Source organism: Gorilla gorilla, chromosome 14, assembly GCF_029281585.2.
Source record: "Gorilla gorilla gorilla isolate KB3781 chromosome 14, NHGRI_mGorGor1-v2.1_pri, whole genome shotgun sequence".
Lineage (NCBI taxonomy): Eukaryota > Metazoa > Chordata > Mammalia > Primates > Hominidae > Gorilla > Gorilla gorilla.
In genome coordinates, this window is record NC_073238.2 from 60,150,929 (window position 1) to 60,165,700 (window position 14,772).

The 14,772-nt window shown below is 35.6% G+C and overlaps 1 protein-coding gene across 25 annotated transcripts in view; it reads left to right on the forward strand.

The window, feature by feature from the left end:
- The window catches only part of ZC3H13 (zinc finger CCCH-type containing 13), a 97,285-nt gene that overhangs the window by 77,153 nt on the left and 5,360 nt on the right, over positions 1 to 14,772 (forward strand). For 18 of the 25 annotated variants that reach the window (XM_004054477.5, XM_055359599.2, XM_019039746.4 and 15 more), the window contains 5 exons: positions 4,202 to 4,305; positions 4,696 to 5,919; positions 6,639 to 7,157; positions 9,236 to 9,388; positions 10,626 to 10,826. In XM_004054477.5, the coding sequence (XP_004054525.3) occupies positions 4,202 to 4,305; positions 4,696 to 5,919; positions 6,639 to 7,157; positions 9,236 to 9,388; positions 10,626 to 10,826 (2,201 nt within the window). The remainder of the gene's footprint in view (positions 1 to 4,201; positions 4,306 to 4,695; positions 5,920 to 6,638; positions 7,158 to 9,235; positions 9,389 to 10,625; positions 10,827 to 14,772) is intronic. The other 7 variants (XM_055359607.2, XM_019039748.4, XM_019039749.4 and 4 more) reach the window with 1 other exon arrangement.

Consider the following 14,772-nt stretch of genomic DNA (forward strand, 5'->3'; position numbering starts at 1 on the left):
TTCACAATGTCTTAGAACTGAGGGAATCCTTGTAATCACTGCATGGTTCGAAGATGAGAGAAAAGGAAGTGTCTTCTCTTGTGCTGTGGAGTAGTTCTTTGGGGTCAAAAGATGTGTTCTTGGCATCTCATATACCTAAGGGCATTCCCCCACCTCACCCCCTTTTAACCAAAAAAGAACTTACTTGCTCAAATATCTAGGAAGTTGGAGATTAGCTTTTGCTTGTTCTGATGTGGCTATATCCAGATTCTCAAAGAAAGCATTAGCAGTTTCCATCTCTCCAGTTTCCCTCTGTATTAATTTCAGTCTCAGAAAGGTTTTCTCCATATGATGGCTAAGATGGCCCCAGAGTTGTCCCTGTCAGCTTAGCAGTCCTCTCTGAGTTGGGGCTCTCATTAGTTGGTGAGGAGACAGTTATTGACTAAGCTGATCACAGTGTTCATGAGAATTCTAGACTCAGATTGGTCAGTTTTGAAGTTCTGTGGGCACAAAACCAAACTTACTAGAGTTAACTGCTTTTTTGCCTCCAACTGGGATAAACACTGTGGTTTACCTTGCCAAAACATACTGAGAAAATAATTTATGTATCTTCAGTTTTCTTGCTCTTACCTCCAGCTCATTTGCCACAGGGCGAATACAGGGTCCCTGCTTTAGGCTTTTTTCATCCTCACTATTGTGGATTATGGTTAGGGCCAAACAACACAGCACAGAAGTAGAACTTTCTTCCCTTAGGTCTTGGCTATTCTTTAATCTACAGCCATGGTTTTCTGTAGTACACTCCTTGGATTACTTTCCTGCTTCCCTCTCCTTACATTTTGAAAAATCTTACCTGAACATAAACTTCAGAGATACCTTTTTTAACACATGGTGGCACAGGTACATATTCCCACCCTCCCCACCCCCCACTTTTCTGACCTCTTTATTTTCTAAGATTAAAATTCTGAAATCTTTGTTATTTATCTTTTATTCAGTCCTCTGCTTTCATTAGTACAGATTGAGCATCCCAAATCCAAAAATTCAGAATTTGAAATGCTCCAAAATCTAATGCTTTTTAAACACTGACATGGCACTCAGAGGAAATGCTCGTTGGAACATTTCAGATTTTCACATGAAGGATGCACAACCAGTAAGTACAATGCAAATATTCAAAACCTAAAGCATTTCATGGATAAGGGATACGCAACCTGTATTTTTTCATGCTTCTGATATCTGCTTATAATAGCAAAAGTTTTTCTGGTTTTTCATGGTTAGACAATCTAAGAGTTGACAGTGACCCCAGAAATTCAGAAGTTGAATAACTATAACAGAAACTAATTACATGAGATTAATATCTTAATCTTTCATTAACTGTATTGTCATCTCAGTAGTTCAATTTATTCAGCACTTTTTTTAACTGCTCTTATGTAGAAGGTTTGCCTAATCACTGTATTTATTTTACTCTAATTGTGTTTATTTAGGTATTTCCTTGAAATAACTTTTTCTCATGTTTTAAATTTTCACTTTATTCCAGTCTGTTATCTCTTGATATATAACACATCACCACATAAGTTAGTAGCTTAAAACAACAACCATTTCTTTGCTCATGATTCTGTGGATTGGCAGTTTTGCCTGGGCTCAATAGAGTGGTTGTTCTGTTGGTCTCACTTGGAGTAACTCATGTATCAACATTCCATCTGACAATGCAGCTGGGCCTGGAGGCCCAGGATTGTCTCATTCATGTGTCTGGCAATTAGGGCATCTTGTTTCTCCTCCACTTGACCCCCTGGCCTTCAGTAGTCTAAACTCTGCTTTGCATGTAATGGTAGAAACAACAAGAGGGCAGAAGCTGAAGCGGCAAGGCCTCCTGAATCCTCTCCACATTTGCACAGTCACTTTCACCACATTCTCTTGTCATAGCAAGTCATTAGATATGAAAAATGGGGAAATAGGCCAGTTATTGATGGGAGAGGAGCTTTGGATAAAGTAGTACACAAGCTTGGGCCTGTGAGTTGTCATATTACACCTGGGGCCTTCTCCACATAGTTGTTCATCTATATAAAGGAGCTGTCTAGGATATACATGTGCTGGTATGTTTTTGTTTTATTTTTATTTCAGTAGCTTTTAGGGTACAAGAGGTTTTTGGTTACCTGGATGAATTCAGAGATTTTAGTGCACCTGTCACCTGAGTAGTCCACATTGTACCAAACATGTACGTATTTATCCCTCACTCCCCTTCCACCCTCCCCCTTCTGAGTCTCCAAAGCCCATTATATCACTCTGTATGCCTTTGCGTACTCATAGCTTAGCTCTCACTTACAAGTGAGAACAAGTTGCTGCAAAAGACATTATTTTTTTCCTTTTTATGGCTGAGTAGTAGTCCATGGTTTCATGGTGTATATATACCACATTTTCTTTATCCACCCATTGGCCAATGGGCACTTAGGTTGGTTCTATATCTTTACAGTTGTGAATTTTGCTGCTATAAATATATATGTGCATGTGTTTTTTTCATATAATGACTTCTTTTCCTTTGGGTAGATACCCAGTAGTGGGATTGCTGGATCAAACATCTCCTTTTAGTTCTTTAAGGACTCTCCATACTGTTTTTCATAGAGGTTGTACTTATTTACATTCCCACCAGCAGTGAATAAGCATTCCCTTTTCACCATGTCTATGCTAACATCTACTGTTTCTTTTACTTTTTAATGGCCATTTTTGTAGGAGTAAGGTGGCATCTCATTGTGGTTTTTAATTTGTATTTCCCTGATGATTAGTGATTTTGAGCATTTTTTCATATGTTTGTTGGCTGTTTGTATGTCTTCTTTTGAGAAATGTCTATTCATGTCCTTTGTCCACGTTTTGATGGGATTATTTATGTTTTTCTTGCTGATTTATTTGAGTTTCTTATAGATTCTGGATACTAGTCCTTTGTTGGATACATAGTTTGCAAACATTTTCTCCCATTCTATGGATTGTCTTTGTTATTTATTTTGCTGTGCAGAAGCTTTTTAATATAATTAGGTTCCATTTATTTATTTTGGTTTCATTGCGTTTGCTTTTAGAATCTTGGTCATGAAGTCTTTGCCTAGGCCAGTGTCCGAAAGAGTTTTCCCAGTGTTAATTTCTAGAATTTTAATGGTTTCAGGTTTTAGATTTAAGTCTTTGATCCTTCTTGAGCTGATTTTTGTTTGAGTTGAGAGGGATCCAGTTTCATTCTTTTACATGTGACTTGCCAATTTTCCCACCACCATTTAGTAAATAGGGTGTCCTTTCCCCAGTTATGTTTTGTATGCTTTTGTTGAAGATCATTTGGCTTTATTTCTGGGTTTTCTATTCTGTTCCATTGGTCCATGTATACAATATGTTTCTTAACTTTTGACCATAGTATTTATAAACAAACAATGTTAGTGAAAAAACAGGTAGTCAAATTTTAATGAAAATGGGGGAAAACACTAGAATAATTTAAGTACCCAAGAGATATAAAACGCTACTCATTTAAAGCTCAACTAAGGAACAAAAAATATAATGAACATATGAATTATTTTATTAATTTGTCAGCAAGAAAGTGATTTCCATGAAGGGGAAAGGAACTAATTTTATGGTATACCCACAACATATCTGGCACTGGGTTTATGACATAACTAATTTATTCCTTACTGCAATTTTATGAAATGGACTCTGATTTCCCACCCATCCAGCCCCACCCGCCATCTTCAGATGAGAAACTAAGGTTCAGTGACTTCAAGGAACTTACTTAAGGCTGCGTAATAACTAATGTAGTTATAAGTTGAACTCATAGCTTTTTTACTTCAAAGCCAATATTAGGTTTTCTCATTCAGCTCTGCAGCATAAGGCATTTTTATATCATAAGAATGCAAAATTGCTGAATGTTTATATCAGAGGGTACATTAATATATTGGTTTCTGTGCTGCATGTTACCACCTTACAGTATTTAAATCTGGCAATTTTCACTTGAGTTATTCTACATGTATAATGAAGAAGAAGAAGAAATGTTGTGTATTTTAAGTTCACAATTCTTAGCAAATGAAGTAAAGAATTTGTATTAAAGACACTGAATATCCTTTGTATGATACACCTCTGTCAATATTGCTTTTCTACAATTATATGTTCCAGTTATAGAAAAGAGATACTAGTAAAAACAAAGAAATCTCTTTTTTTGCCCCCTAGAATTTTATAAATTGTGTTTGCTTGTCCAATTTAGGAAGCGCTATAGAAATGAAGGGAGTCCCAGCCCTAGACAGTCCCCGAAGCGCCGGCGTGAACATTCTCCGGACAGTGATGCCTACAACAGTGGAGATGATAAAAGTAAGTAGACTCTGTTTTCTGTCTCTCTATATTCATATTCATTTGTAACCATGAATCCATCCTTTCATACTAGTAGGAACTGATGAATTAAGATTTTTAAAAAGTTGTCTTGCTTTGCTGCCTCTAAATATCTCCTTTTGTGACTAAAGTATGTGTTAGAGTACTGTCATTTTCTACTATTTATAGTAAAGCCATATTTTTATTTTTACTAAAATTATTGTCATTTTAAAAGTTTTTAAATGATCTTGATCTCTTGATCTCATGATCCACCTGCCTCGGCCTCCCAAAGTCCTGGGATTACAGGTGTGAGGAGAAATTATTATAATCTATATGTACCATGCAGTGGTTACTAACCTGGTGAGAGTGTGATTGCTTTTATCTTTTATATAGATGAAAAACACAGACTCTTGAGCCAAGTTGTACGACCTCAAGAATCTCGTTCTCTTAGTCCCTCGCACCTCACAGAAGATAGACAGGGTAGATGGAAAGAGGAGGATCGTAAACCAGAAAGGAAAGAGAGTTCAAGGCGCTACGAAGAACAGGAACTCAAGGAGAAAGTTTCTTCTGTAGATAAACAGAGAGAACAGACAGAAATCCTAGAAAGCTCAAGAATGCGTGCACAGGACATTATAGGACACCACCAGTCCGAAGATCGAGAGACATCTGATCGAGCTCATGATGAAAACAAGAAGAAAGCAAAAATTCAAAAGAAACCAATTAAGAAAAAGAAAGAGGATGATGTTGGAATAGAGAGGGGTAACATAGAGACAACATCTGAAGATGGTCAAGTATTTTCACCAAAAAAAGGACAGAAAAAGAAAAGCATTGAAAAAAAACGTAAAAAATCCAAAGGTGATTCTGATATTTCTGATGAAGAAGCAGCCCAGCAAAGTAAGAAGAAAAGAGGCCCACGGACGCCCCCTATAACAACTAAAGAGGAATTGGTTGAAATGTGCAATGGTAAGAATGGTATTCTAGAGGACTCCCAGAAAAAAGAAGATACAGCATTCAGTGACTGGTCTGATGAGGATGTCCCTGACCGTACAGAGGTGACAGAAGCAGAGCATACTGCCACCGCCACGACTCCTGGTAGTACCCCTTCTCCTCTATCTTCTCTTCTTCCTCCTCCACCGCCTGTGGCTACTGCCACTGCTACAACTGTGCCTGCAACTCTTGCTGCCACTACTGCTGCTGCCGCCACCTCTTTCAGCACATCTGCCATCACCATTTCCACCTCTGCCACCCCCACCAGTACCACCAATAATACTTTTGCCAGTGAAGACTCACACAGAAAATGCCACAGAACACGAGCAGAAAAAGTAGAGACGCCTCACATGACTATAGAAGATGCACAGCATCGCAAGCCTATGGATCAAAAGAGGAGCAGCAGCCTCGGGAGCAATCGGAGTAACCGTAGTCATACGTCTGGTCGTCTTCGCTCCCCATCCAATGATTCAGCCCATCGAAGTGGAGATGACCAAAGTGGTCGAAAGAGAGTACTGCACAGTGGCTCAAGAGATAGAGAAAAAACAAAAAGCCTGGAAATCACAGGAGAGAGAAAATCTAGGATTGATCAGTTAAAGCGTGGAGAACCCAGTCGAAGTACTTCTTCAGGTAATAAAATTGAATTGTGATCTAGTCACTGTTTCCTAGGTTAGTATATTTTATACACATTTTAATTCTAAAGTAATGCTAAATTGGTTACTTTACATGCTGCCTTAAATTTTATGCAACTTTTTAAAGAAAAGTTTAGCTGCCCTATCAAAATGTTACCTGTTATCACATTAATACCAACATTATAATAGAAATACATACAGTAGTGTTAATCAGTTTAATATCAGGATTTTAGTAGTATGTCTTGGTGGAAGGGTTTATGTGTTCAAGTCCCTTATTGATGCCTATGATTTTAACCTTCCTGCTATTCTTCATGCAGTCAAGGCTGCCTCTTTTGACCACAGAAAATAAGATAGGGGAGTAGGAGGAGATCAAATAATGGAGTGATTAGTTCTATTAATGCTTAATCATTTTATGTACTTCTTGGAAGATATTTTATGGTTATAGTGGAAATAGACAAGGAAACTTTTTTTTTTATTTATTAGAACTTTGAGAGAGGAATTTTTCTTAAAATGATTTATATATTTGGATATTTATAGAGAGAAATGTATATGTAGAATATAGAAATATATAGAACATATAGAGACAATATGGAACATAGAAAGTTACATAGAATATGGAAAAAGGTAAATTATGTTTTAAAGGACCCTGAAATGAAGCATTTTGTTTCTATTTTATCGTGTGCTAATAACTCTTTGTATATGGTATATTTATTTTAGATCGCCAGGATTCAAGAAGCCATAGTTCAAGAAGAAGTTCTCCAGAGTCAGATCGGCAGGTCCATTCAAGATCTGGGTCATTTGATAGCAGAGACAGGCTTCAAGAACGAGATCGATATGAACACGACAGAGAGCGCGAGAGAGAGAGGAGAGATACGAGGCAGAGAGAATGGGACCGAGATGCTGATAAAGATTGGCCACGCAACAGGGATCGAGATAGATTGCGAGAACGAGAACGAGAGAGAGAACGAGACAAAAGGAGAGACTTGGATAGGGAAAGAGAGAGACTAATTTCTGATCCTGTTGAAAGGGACAGGGACAGAGACAGAACTTTTGAGAGTTCTCAAATAGAGTCCGTGAAACGCTGTGAAGCAAAACTGGAAGGTGAACATGAAAGGGATCTAGAAAGCACTTCCCGAGACTCTGTAGCTTTGGATAAAGAGAGAATGGATAAAGATCTGGGATCTGTGCAGGGATTTGAAGATACAAATAAATCCGAGAGAACTGAGAGTCTGGAAGGTGAGTGCTACCTCTGTTGTCTGTGATACTGCTTTATTTCTTTTCAGATTTCGTGGGAAACAACTATTTTCTTTTGAAAGGGCACCCACTAATGGGCAAATTGACTCCATTCTCCATTCTTCTATAGAGGAAGTAGATTTCAGAAGGAAAAGGCCTGTAAGGTAGAGAGAGAGAGATATATATATTTTTTAATGTGGTCCCCTTAGCAGTACCATTAAGGCAGATTTGGTTCACATAAACCTAAATGAAATAAAAGATTGTTTAGATGCAATGTGTATAGATGTTGAAGAATAACCATCACATCCTTTTCTTAGATGTTAAAAAAATAAGATTACAAAAATTGAAATGACTTCTTAGTTCAGAGAGGGATTCAAATAATTATTAGTGAATCCCTATTTTCTAGGGCAGTTGAGAACAAATACATGAAACAATAACACTACCTAAAACTGTATTTAATGTAGGATTGACTAGAATCCCACTGGTACTCCCTAGTCCTAGAATAGGAATGCTAAGTCCGCATCAACTCAGAGCCAGCCTCAGCTATGTGAAACCTCACTCTCCGTGCTTCTGTTCTTTACCCTTCAGCCCCCATTTACTAGACAAGCTGACTCATGCCTTTCCGTTCTCTGCCCTTCTTTGTACCCACTCATACCATTTCCTGATAGACCTTTTTCTTTTATCTCATCTTTCTTACTCAAACTTCAAGTCCCAATTTATACATTATTTTGTCGATGAAGCCTTCTCTGCTCGACGCACTTACTATTTCAAATTCATCTCTTCACATTACATTTTCATCTCAATTTTGAGTATAAATAGCATCAGATCATAAAGCATGGTTCTGATGGAGGTACAACCCTGGGATATAATTGAATATAATTGAATTAATCATTATAATAGCTCTCTTGTGATTGGAGTCAGTATCCCTCATCTCTAAAATATATAATTCGCTGGTTATGATCAAAGATAATATAGAATAGAAATGTATAGGTGAATCACTTGCTATGTGATGTAAAGTTTTTACTCAAAGTAGGAAAATGAGTTGGATCAACTTGAAAAATTGAAAATCCTATTATATGCATTTATGTTTACATGTATGTTTATATGACAAAGTTACTAAAATTGGTTACGTTAGAAGTGACTTAGTGAGGATATGGGGAGATTATTATAGAATTTAATAACATGGAAAATCACTAGAATGACTAGAAACATCTCATAACTTCTTATATTTTATTTGCTGCAAATTCATACCCATAAAGCATATGGTTACATTTTGAAACTTAGTATTGTAGATTCAGTGAAATGTATGGTTAGCTAGTGATTGTAAACGTTAAGTGTATTCTGTAATTTTAGGATTAAGTTCACAACTAACTCACCAAGAGACAAAGTTTAGCATAGGTGGTTGAAAAAGGTTGGTAAAATAAAAAAACGGAACATACACTAGTGGAACTAACAAAGTTATTTTTAATTGTATTAAAGCATTTTTCTAAAAATTGTGTTCATCAATGAAAGAAGATCATTGAGATAGGGAGGAGGAATTGAGATGTTGAGAGAGAATTAGACACTTCTTGTATTTTTACCTCACTGTTGTAAAGTTTATATAATGAGTTAAATAATATGAACTAAGATTTAAGCTTCAAGTAAATTTTTTAAATGTTTGCAAGTTTTTAAATTACTTTATTTAGATAAATTGTGAAAATTTGAAAATATAACTTCAAAATCTTTTGAAGTTAGATTTGTCTGAGTTTTAAAGTTTTAAATTATCAAAAATTAATACACAATCAACATTAGTATGTTAGTAGTAGCTTTTATTTGTCATATTTTATTGTGATCTTATAAGCTGTTCTCATAATTGCTGTCCAGATTGTATTCTTGCTGTTAAAGTTTAATTTAACTAATTAAATTTTATTTTTGTTTTCTTTTGATATTATCAAGTATTTGAATAATTAAGAGATACAGTTTTCTGATGAAAAGATGTTTTTCACATTGTTATAATGTGTGTACCCTCTACCTTTTGGTTTGACTTAGTCATCCTCTCCCTTTAATGTTGTCTTTGATCTGAAATTAATTTGTCTATTTAGCAGGAGATGACGAGTCCAAGTTAGATGATGCACATTCATTAGGCTCTGGTGCTGGAGAAGGATACGAGCCAATCAGTGATGACGAACTAGATGAAATTCTGGCAGGTGATGCAGAAAAGAGGGAGGACCAACAGGATGAGGAGAAGATGCCAGGTAACTATTTGCAGAGGTGGTTAAACATGAAAATTATCTGTTATATGATATTAAAGTATTATTACCTTCTACTCTGTAAAAATTGACCTAAGACACTTAGAATTTTTCGTTTTACATTTTACTTAAGGTTGAAAGGCCAATAAAATGAAAATTATAGCCTATATGCCTACTCCTTTTTAAGTAGGCATTGTCTATGAATTAGAAAGGGCCTCATTTAAAATAGCAAAATTCTAAAGTTTATTTTCCAGAATTTAAGAATCATATTATATGACTTGGAATCTAAACAAATACTGATTGTCTAGCAATGTTCTTTCTACATGGTAGTTATATGGTACAAAGCTTCACAACTGTGGTGACACAAGCCAACTTTTTAAACAACCTGTCAAAAATTTACAGTAGTTGAAATTATATTTGAACACTATATACCTCTATCAATTTTCTAAATTTGGTAATTATTTTGACTTACAGTACTTTGTGTGTTGCCGGAACTCATTCCAGTGATTATACCATGAAGCAACACCCCTTAATATTCCTCTTGAATCATTCCAATTAGTGTCTGATTGTTACTAACAACTTTTTAAAATCACAGTGAGGATCTTTTCTTTGATTATATAAAATATGAAATTTTTATTTTAATTTGCTGTTATATTTTGCAATTTTTTCTACTGATGTAGAAGGTATGTATGATTGTTTTCTTTGTTATTTTCTGGTGTTAGGTATTTCTAAGTAGAAGATTATTTCTTCAACTGTTCCTTCGCAGCGGATGGATTATTTGCTCTCAATGTTAATAATTGTCACTCTCTGACTCTTAAAGGGATTTCATAATGAAATAGTTGTTTTTAAAAATTAAAATGTATGTGTGCACACACTACAAACACATGTACTCCTAGATTTAACCCTTAAAAGGATTCTGGTACCAAGTTTCAAAAGATTAGACCCAATCTGAGTGAAATCAATAGAGTTCTTTCATTGGGGATCTCCCATTGAGTTTAAATGAGTTATTTGTATGGGTGGGTTGGATTACCTGTTTTCTTTTGGTGGGAAGGTTTTTTATTTGTCAGAGTCCTTAGATTCTGAATATTATATGGGAAGGCTTTTATTTTAAGAATAGGACATTTTTGGTTTAAAGTGCTTTTCATTTTTTCTGTGTTTTCCTTGATTTATGTAAATGTCTATGTAGATAACAAGACTGCTATTTCTTGGTGTAAAACAAATCTTACTTTTTAACTTTTTACAGATCCCTTAGATGTGATAGATGTGGATTGGTCTGGTCTTATGCCAAAGCATCCAAAAGAACCACGAGAGCCTGGGGCTGCACTCTTAAAATTCACACCTGGAGCTGTTATGCTAAGAGTTGGGATTTCTAAAAAGTTGGCAGGTTCTGAACTCTTTGCCAAAGTCAAAGAAACATGTCAGAGACTTTTAGAAAAACCCAAAGGTAGTTTCATTTTACTTTAATTATATAATGTCTGTTAACCATTTAAGATGCCATCTGAAGGGAATTCTGATCTGTTCTTATGTAGCACTTAACACTGTGTAGAAACTATTTTTTGAGAAATCATTTTATAGTCATTATTTAACCCTCACGGTCAAAGTTTCTCTTTAAAATTTATTTTGAGAAGAAGAGTTATCCCACAGAAAAGTTGGGAAAAGAGTACAATGACCTTTTTGTATGAAAATTACTTATTAACAGGCCAGGCGTGGTGTTGCATGTCTGTAGTCACAGCTACTCAGGGAGGTTGAGGCAGCAGGATTGCTGGAGCCCAGGAAATTGAGGATGCAGTGAGCCATGATTGAGCCACCACACTCCAACCTAGGTGACAGAGCAAGACCCTGTCTCAAAAAAAAAAAAAAAATTAACCAATAAGTTCTAATATCAAAGTGCTCAGTGGTTTGCCCTTGGCTAAATGAAGCAGAGCCAGGAAAAACAGACTACATATTTTTCATGTCTAAAGAAATGTGGTATTTTGGCAGCCCTTTCCCCTAGACACCTATCCAAATGCAGGTGTGTAGGTTGAGTCTTTAACAAAGTGATTAAGAGCTTGGTCTGTAAGGCCGGATGATCTGGATTTCAGTAGGCACACCACTTACTGGCTATTACTTAATCTGTGTGTTAGTGTCATCATCTGTAAGTCAGGAATAATCATACCACCAACTTCCTATGGTAATTAGGAGCAAATGAGTTATTACAGGCAAAACACTGGCATATAGTAATACCCAATAAATATTAACTGCTACTTTGAAAATATCCTATCACGCTGATTTTTGACCTCACTGCAGCAATTTTCAGTTATTCCAGATTATCTAGCTTATGGATTCTGGTGGTAGGGGTTGTTTGGTTTTGGTTTTCACTGTCTCTGTCTCATCTAGTACCTACCTTAGTTTATTTTGCAACTTACTAATACTTTATTAATGGGGAAGGACGAGTAGATGGTAAAAAGAAGGAAAAGGAGGTAAAAGGTGAAAGGAACAACATTAATTAACAATTTTACGTCATGTCCCTGGACGTAAAAGTTTAGTTAGTATTAAATTTTTTACTAAAATCAAAAAATATTGTTTTATGAGTTTTATGAATTCATGCCCTTCCTTTATTAGCATAAGCAGTAAATTTTTTTATTTTAATATAGCCCAATAAACCTAGAGTATACATGTACAAAATACGTATAATTGTGAACGTGTATTAACCGAAAAATGACCCAAGACTTAGTTCTTGCCCTACTGTATCTGCCTTGTTTGGTTGGTTCTGTGACCTTAAGCAAATAACTCCTGTGAGCCTCAATTTTATTTGTAAAGTGATGGAATAAAACCCCTAAAATCTTACCCACCTCTAAAGATATTTGTTTCTGTGACCTTTTGCTAGTAGCATTTCAAGTTAAAATCTGGTTTGATTTTGCTACCCATGAAATACAGTTCGGCCCTTACTTACTGATGACTTAACCTAAACAGTGAAAATATGCACTGTAAAGGGTGGGGTGATGTGGCTTAACAATCAGACTTCTTCTGTTTTTGCTGCTATGGTGGTTGTATTAGAGAACTGATGTATTATCTTGAATAAAGACTTTGTCTTGTTTACTGCCATATCCAAGGTCTAATTATCTATCTATATTTTCTGCTATTGCCCAGAAAAGTGCCTGACATACATAGTAGGTTTTCAGTAAATATTTATGAAATAATTGATACTGATTTTTCTTTTCCATTTGGTCTATTCAAGTGTACCAACATGAAAGAAAACATAATCATATTTCATATATAATTTTTAAAAGAAACAACTAAAGCTTAAAACAGAAAATTTATAAGTGTACTGAAACTGAAATTGCTTTTGTCTGTTTTCTAATTGTACTAAGGTTAAGTTCATTTTTTTTAATTTTTAATTTTTAATTTTCATGGGTACATAGTGGGTGTATATATTTGTGGGGTACATGAGATACTTTGATACAGGCATGCAATGTGTTAATAATCATGTATGGAAAATAGAGTATTCATCCCCTCAAGCATTTATCCTCTGTATTACAATCCAATTACTCTTTTAGTTATTTTTAAATGTATAATTAAATTGTTATTGACAATAACAGTTTCTACAACAGGGTGTTATAGTCACCCTGTTGTATTATCAAATACTAAGTCTTATTCATTCTTTTTTTTGTACCCATTAACCATCCCCCCAACTCCCCACCCCCACTACCCTTCCCAGCCTCTACTAACCATCATTCTACTCTCTGTTGGTTAAGTTCTTTTGAGCTAAACTTTTAAGAATGCATTTAGTCTGTTTCTTGAGTAATTTGGTGCTGCTCAGTTCAAAACTAAAGAGACTGGAAATTTAGTCATGTTATATACTCCCTGAGGAGGTTTGCAGGTATGTGTTTTGTAATCTACTATTTTGAAAGCCAAAAATAAGGATCCCAATAAACAGAAATGTGTGGTAATGAACAATTTTCAAGGAAGGGTGTAGGCTCAATGCATTTCTTTTATATTATATCTGTAGTGGAATGGTAGTTAATGTTTTCGTTTTTGTTTTTAATCATGTGCATATATGACTATATCATTGGTTGGTACAAACATTGGTATATCTGAATCATCTGAAAAAACTGCCCCTTTTTTCCCTTAAGGTATTCTAGTCCAACTATGGTGATTCTCATTCTGCAAATCTGATGGTAGAGCCCAGGGAATGTTTTTTAAAAAGCTCCTCAGCTGATCCTGATAGACTCCAGTGTTTGAGAACTAGTTTCGGGCTTTTCTATATATTTACACCTTTCTTATGTTACACATCTATTGACTAGGTGTGTTATTTAAGACTGGTTTCTTGTTAATTATCTAATCTCAATACTTACACTTTGCAGCCCAGAAAATTGAAATCGGCTATGTAATGCAGCTCCATTTTGTTCTCAGTAAAATGTGTCTTTTATTTTTACCCAGGCGTTTACTGCTTTTCTTTGTGGGTTGTAAAAGTAACCTGCTTGATCGTGTTGTATGAATAGAGGCAGTACCTGCTGTCTTTCATACTCTTGACCAACTCTTATTTATTTGGATTACTGACTGGTCCTGTTCTGTTATTTTGACTTCCTTTGTGTCTATTTTTAACCTAACCTCTTTGTATTTTATTCTGTCTTTCCTTAATTCTTCTGGGTTTTTTTGTATGTTCAGTGTTTTCTCCCCTACCTTGCATGTTGTGACTTAAAACTAAGTGATTTTAATTTAATACATTGTCCCAGGTTTTTATGGTGACCAAATCTAGGACAAAGTTTGCAGGTTATCTAAGAATCACTTTCTTAACTAATTTTTTTAGAGGTCACAGACTTGAATATTGTTATAACATTTGAATCTTGCTATAATAAAGTCTTGAAATCTAAAACTCTAAATAGTAGTTGATGGTAAGCAGTATACTGAATTAGAGTTCAATGATTCTTAACTTGAGTGTTTCTTTAAAACATCCTTTAAAAACATTCTTTAAATAAATTCCCTGGGGCTGGGGGCGGTGACTCATGCCTGTAATCCCAGCACTTTGGGAGGCCGAGGCAGGCAGATCACTTGAGGTCAGGAGTTCCAGACTAGCCTGGCCAACATGGTGAAACCCCATCTCTACTAAAAATACAAAAAAAAATTAGCCGGGTGTGGTGGTGTACGCCTGTAATCCCAGCTACTCGGGAAGCTGAGGCAGGAGAATCGCTTGAATCCAGGAGGTGGAGGTTTCAGTGAGCCGAGATCGTGCCATTGCACTCCAGCCTGGGCAACAGAGAGATACTTTATCTCAAAAAATAAATAAATAAATAAATTTCTTAAAATTAAAAAAAAATTCCCTGGGCTCTACCTTGAGATCTACATACAGTCTGCTTTTCTTATATTTTAAGTAAATTTAAAGTGGCTATCAGAATATTTATTCTTGTTTG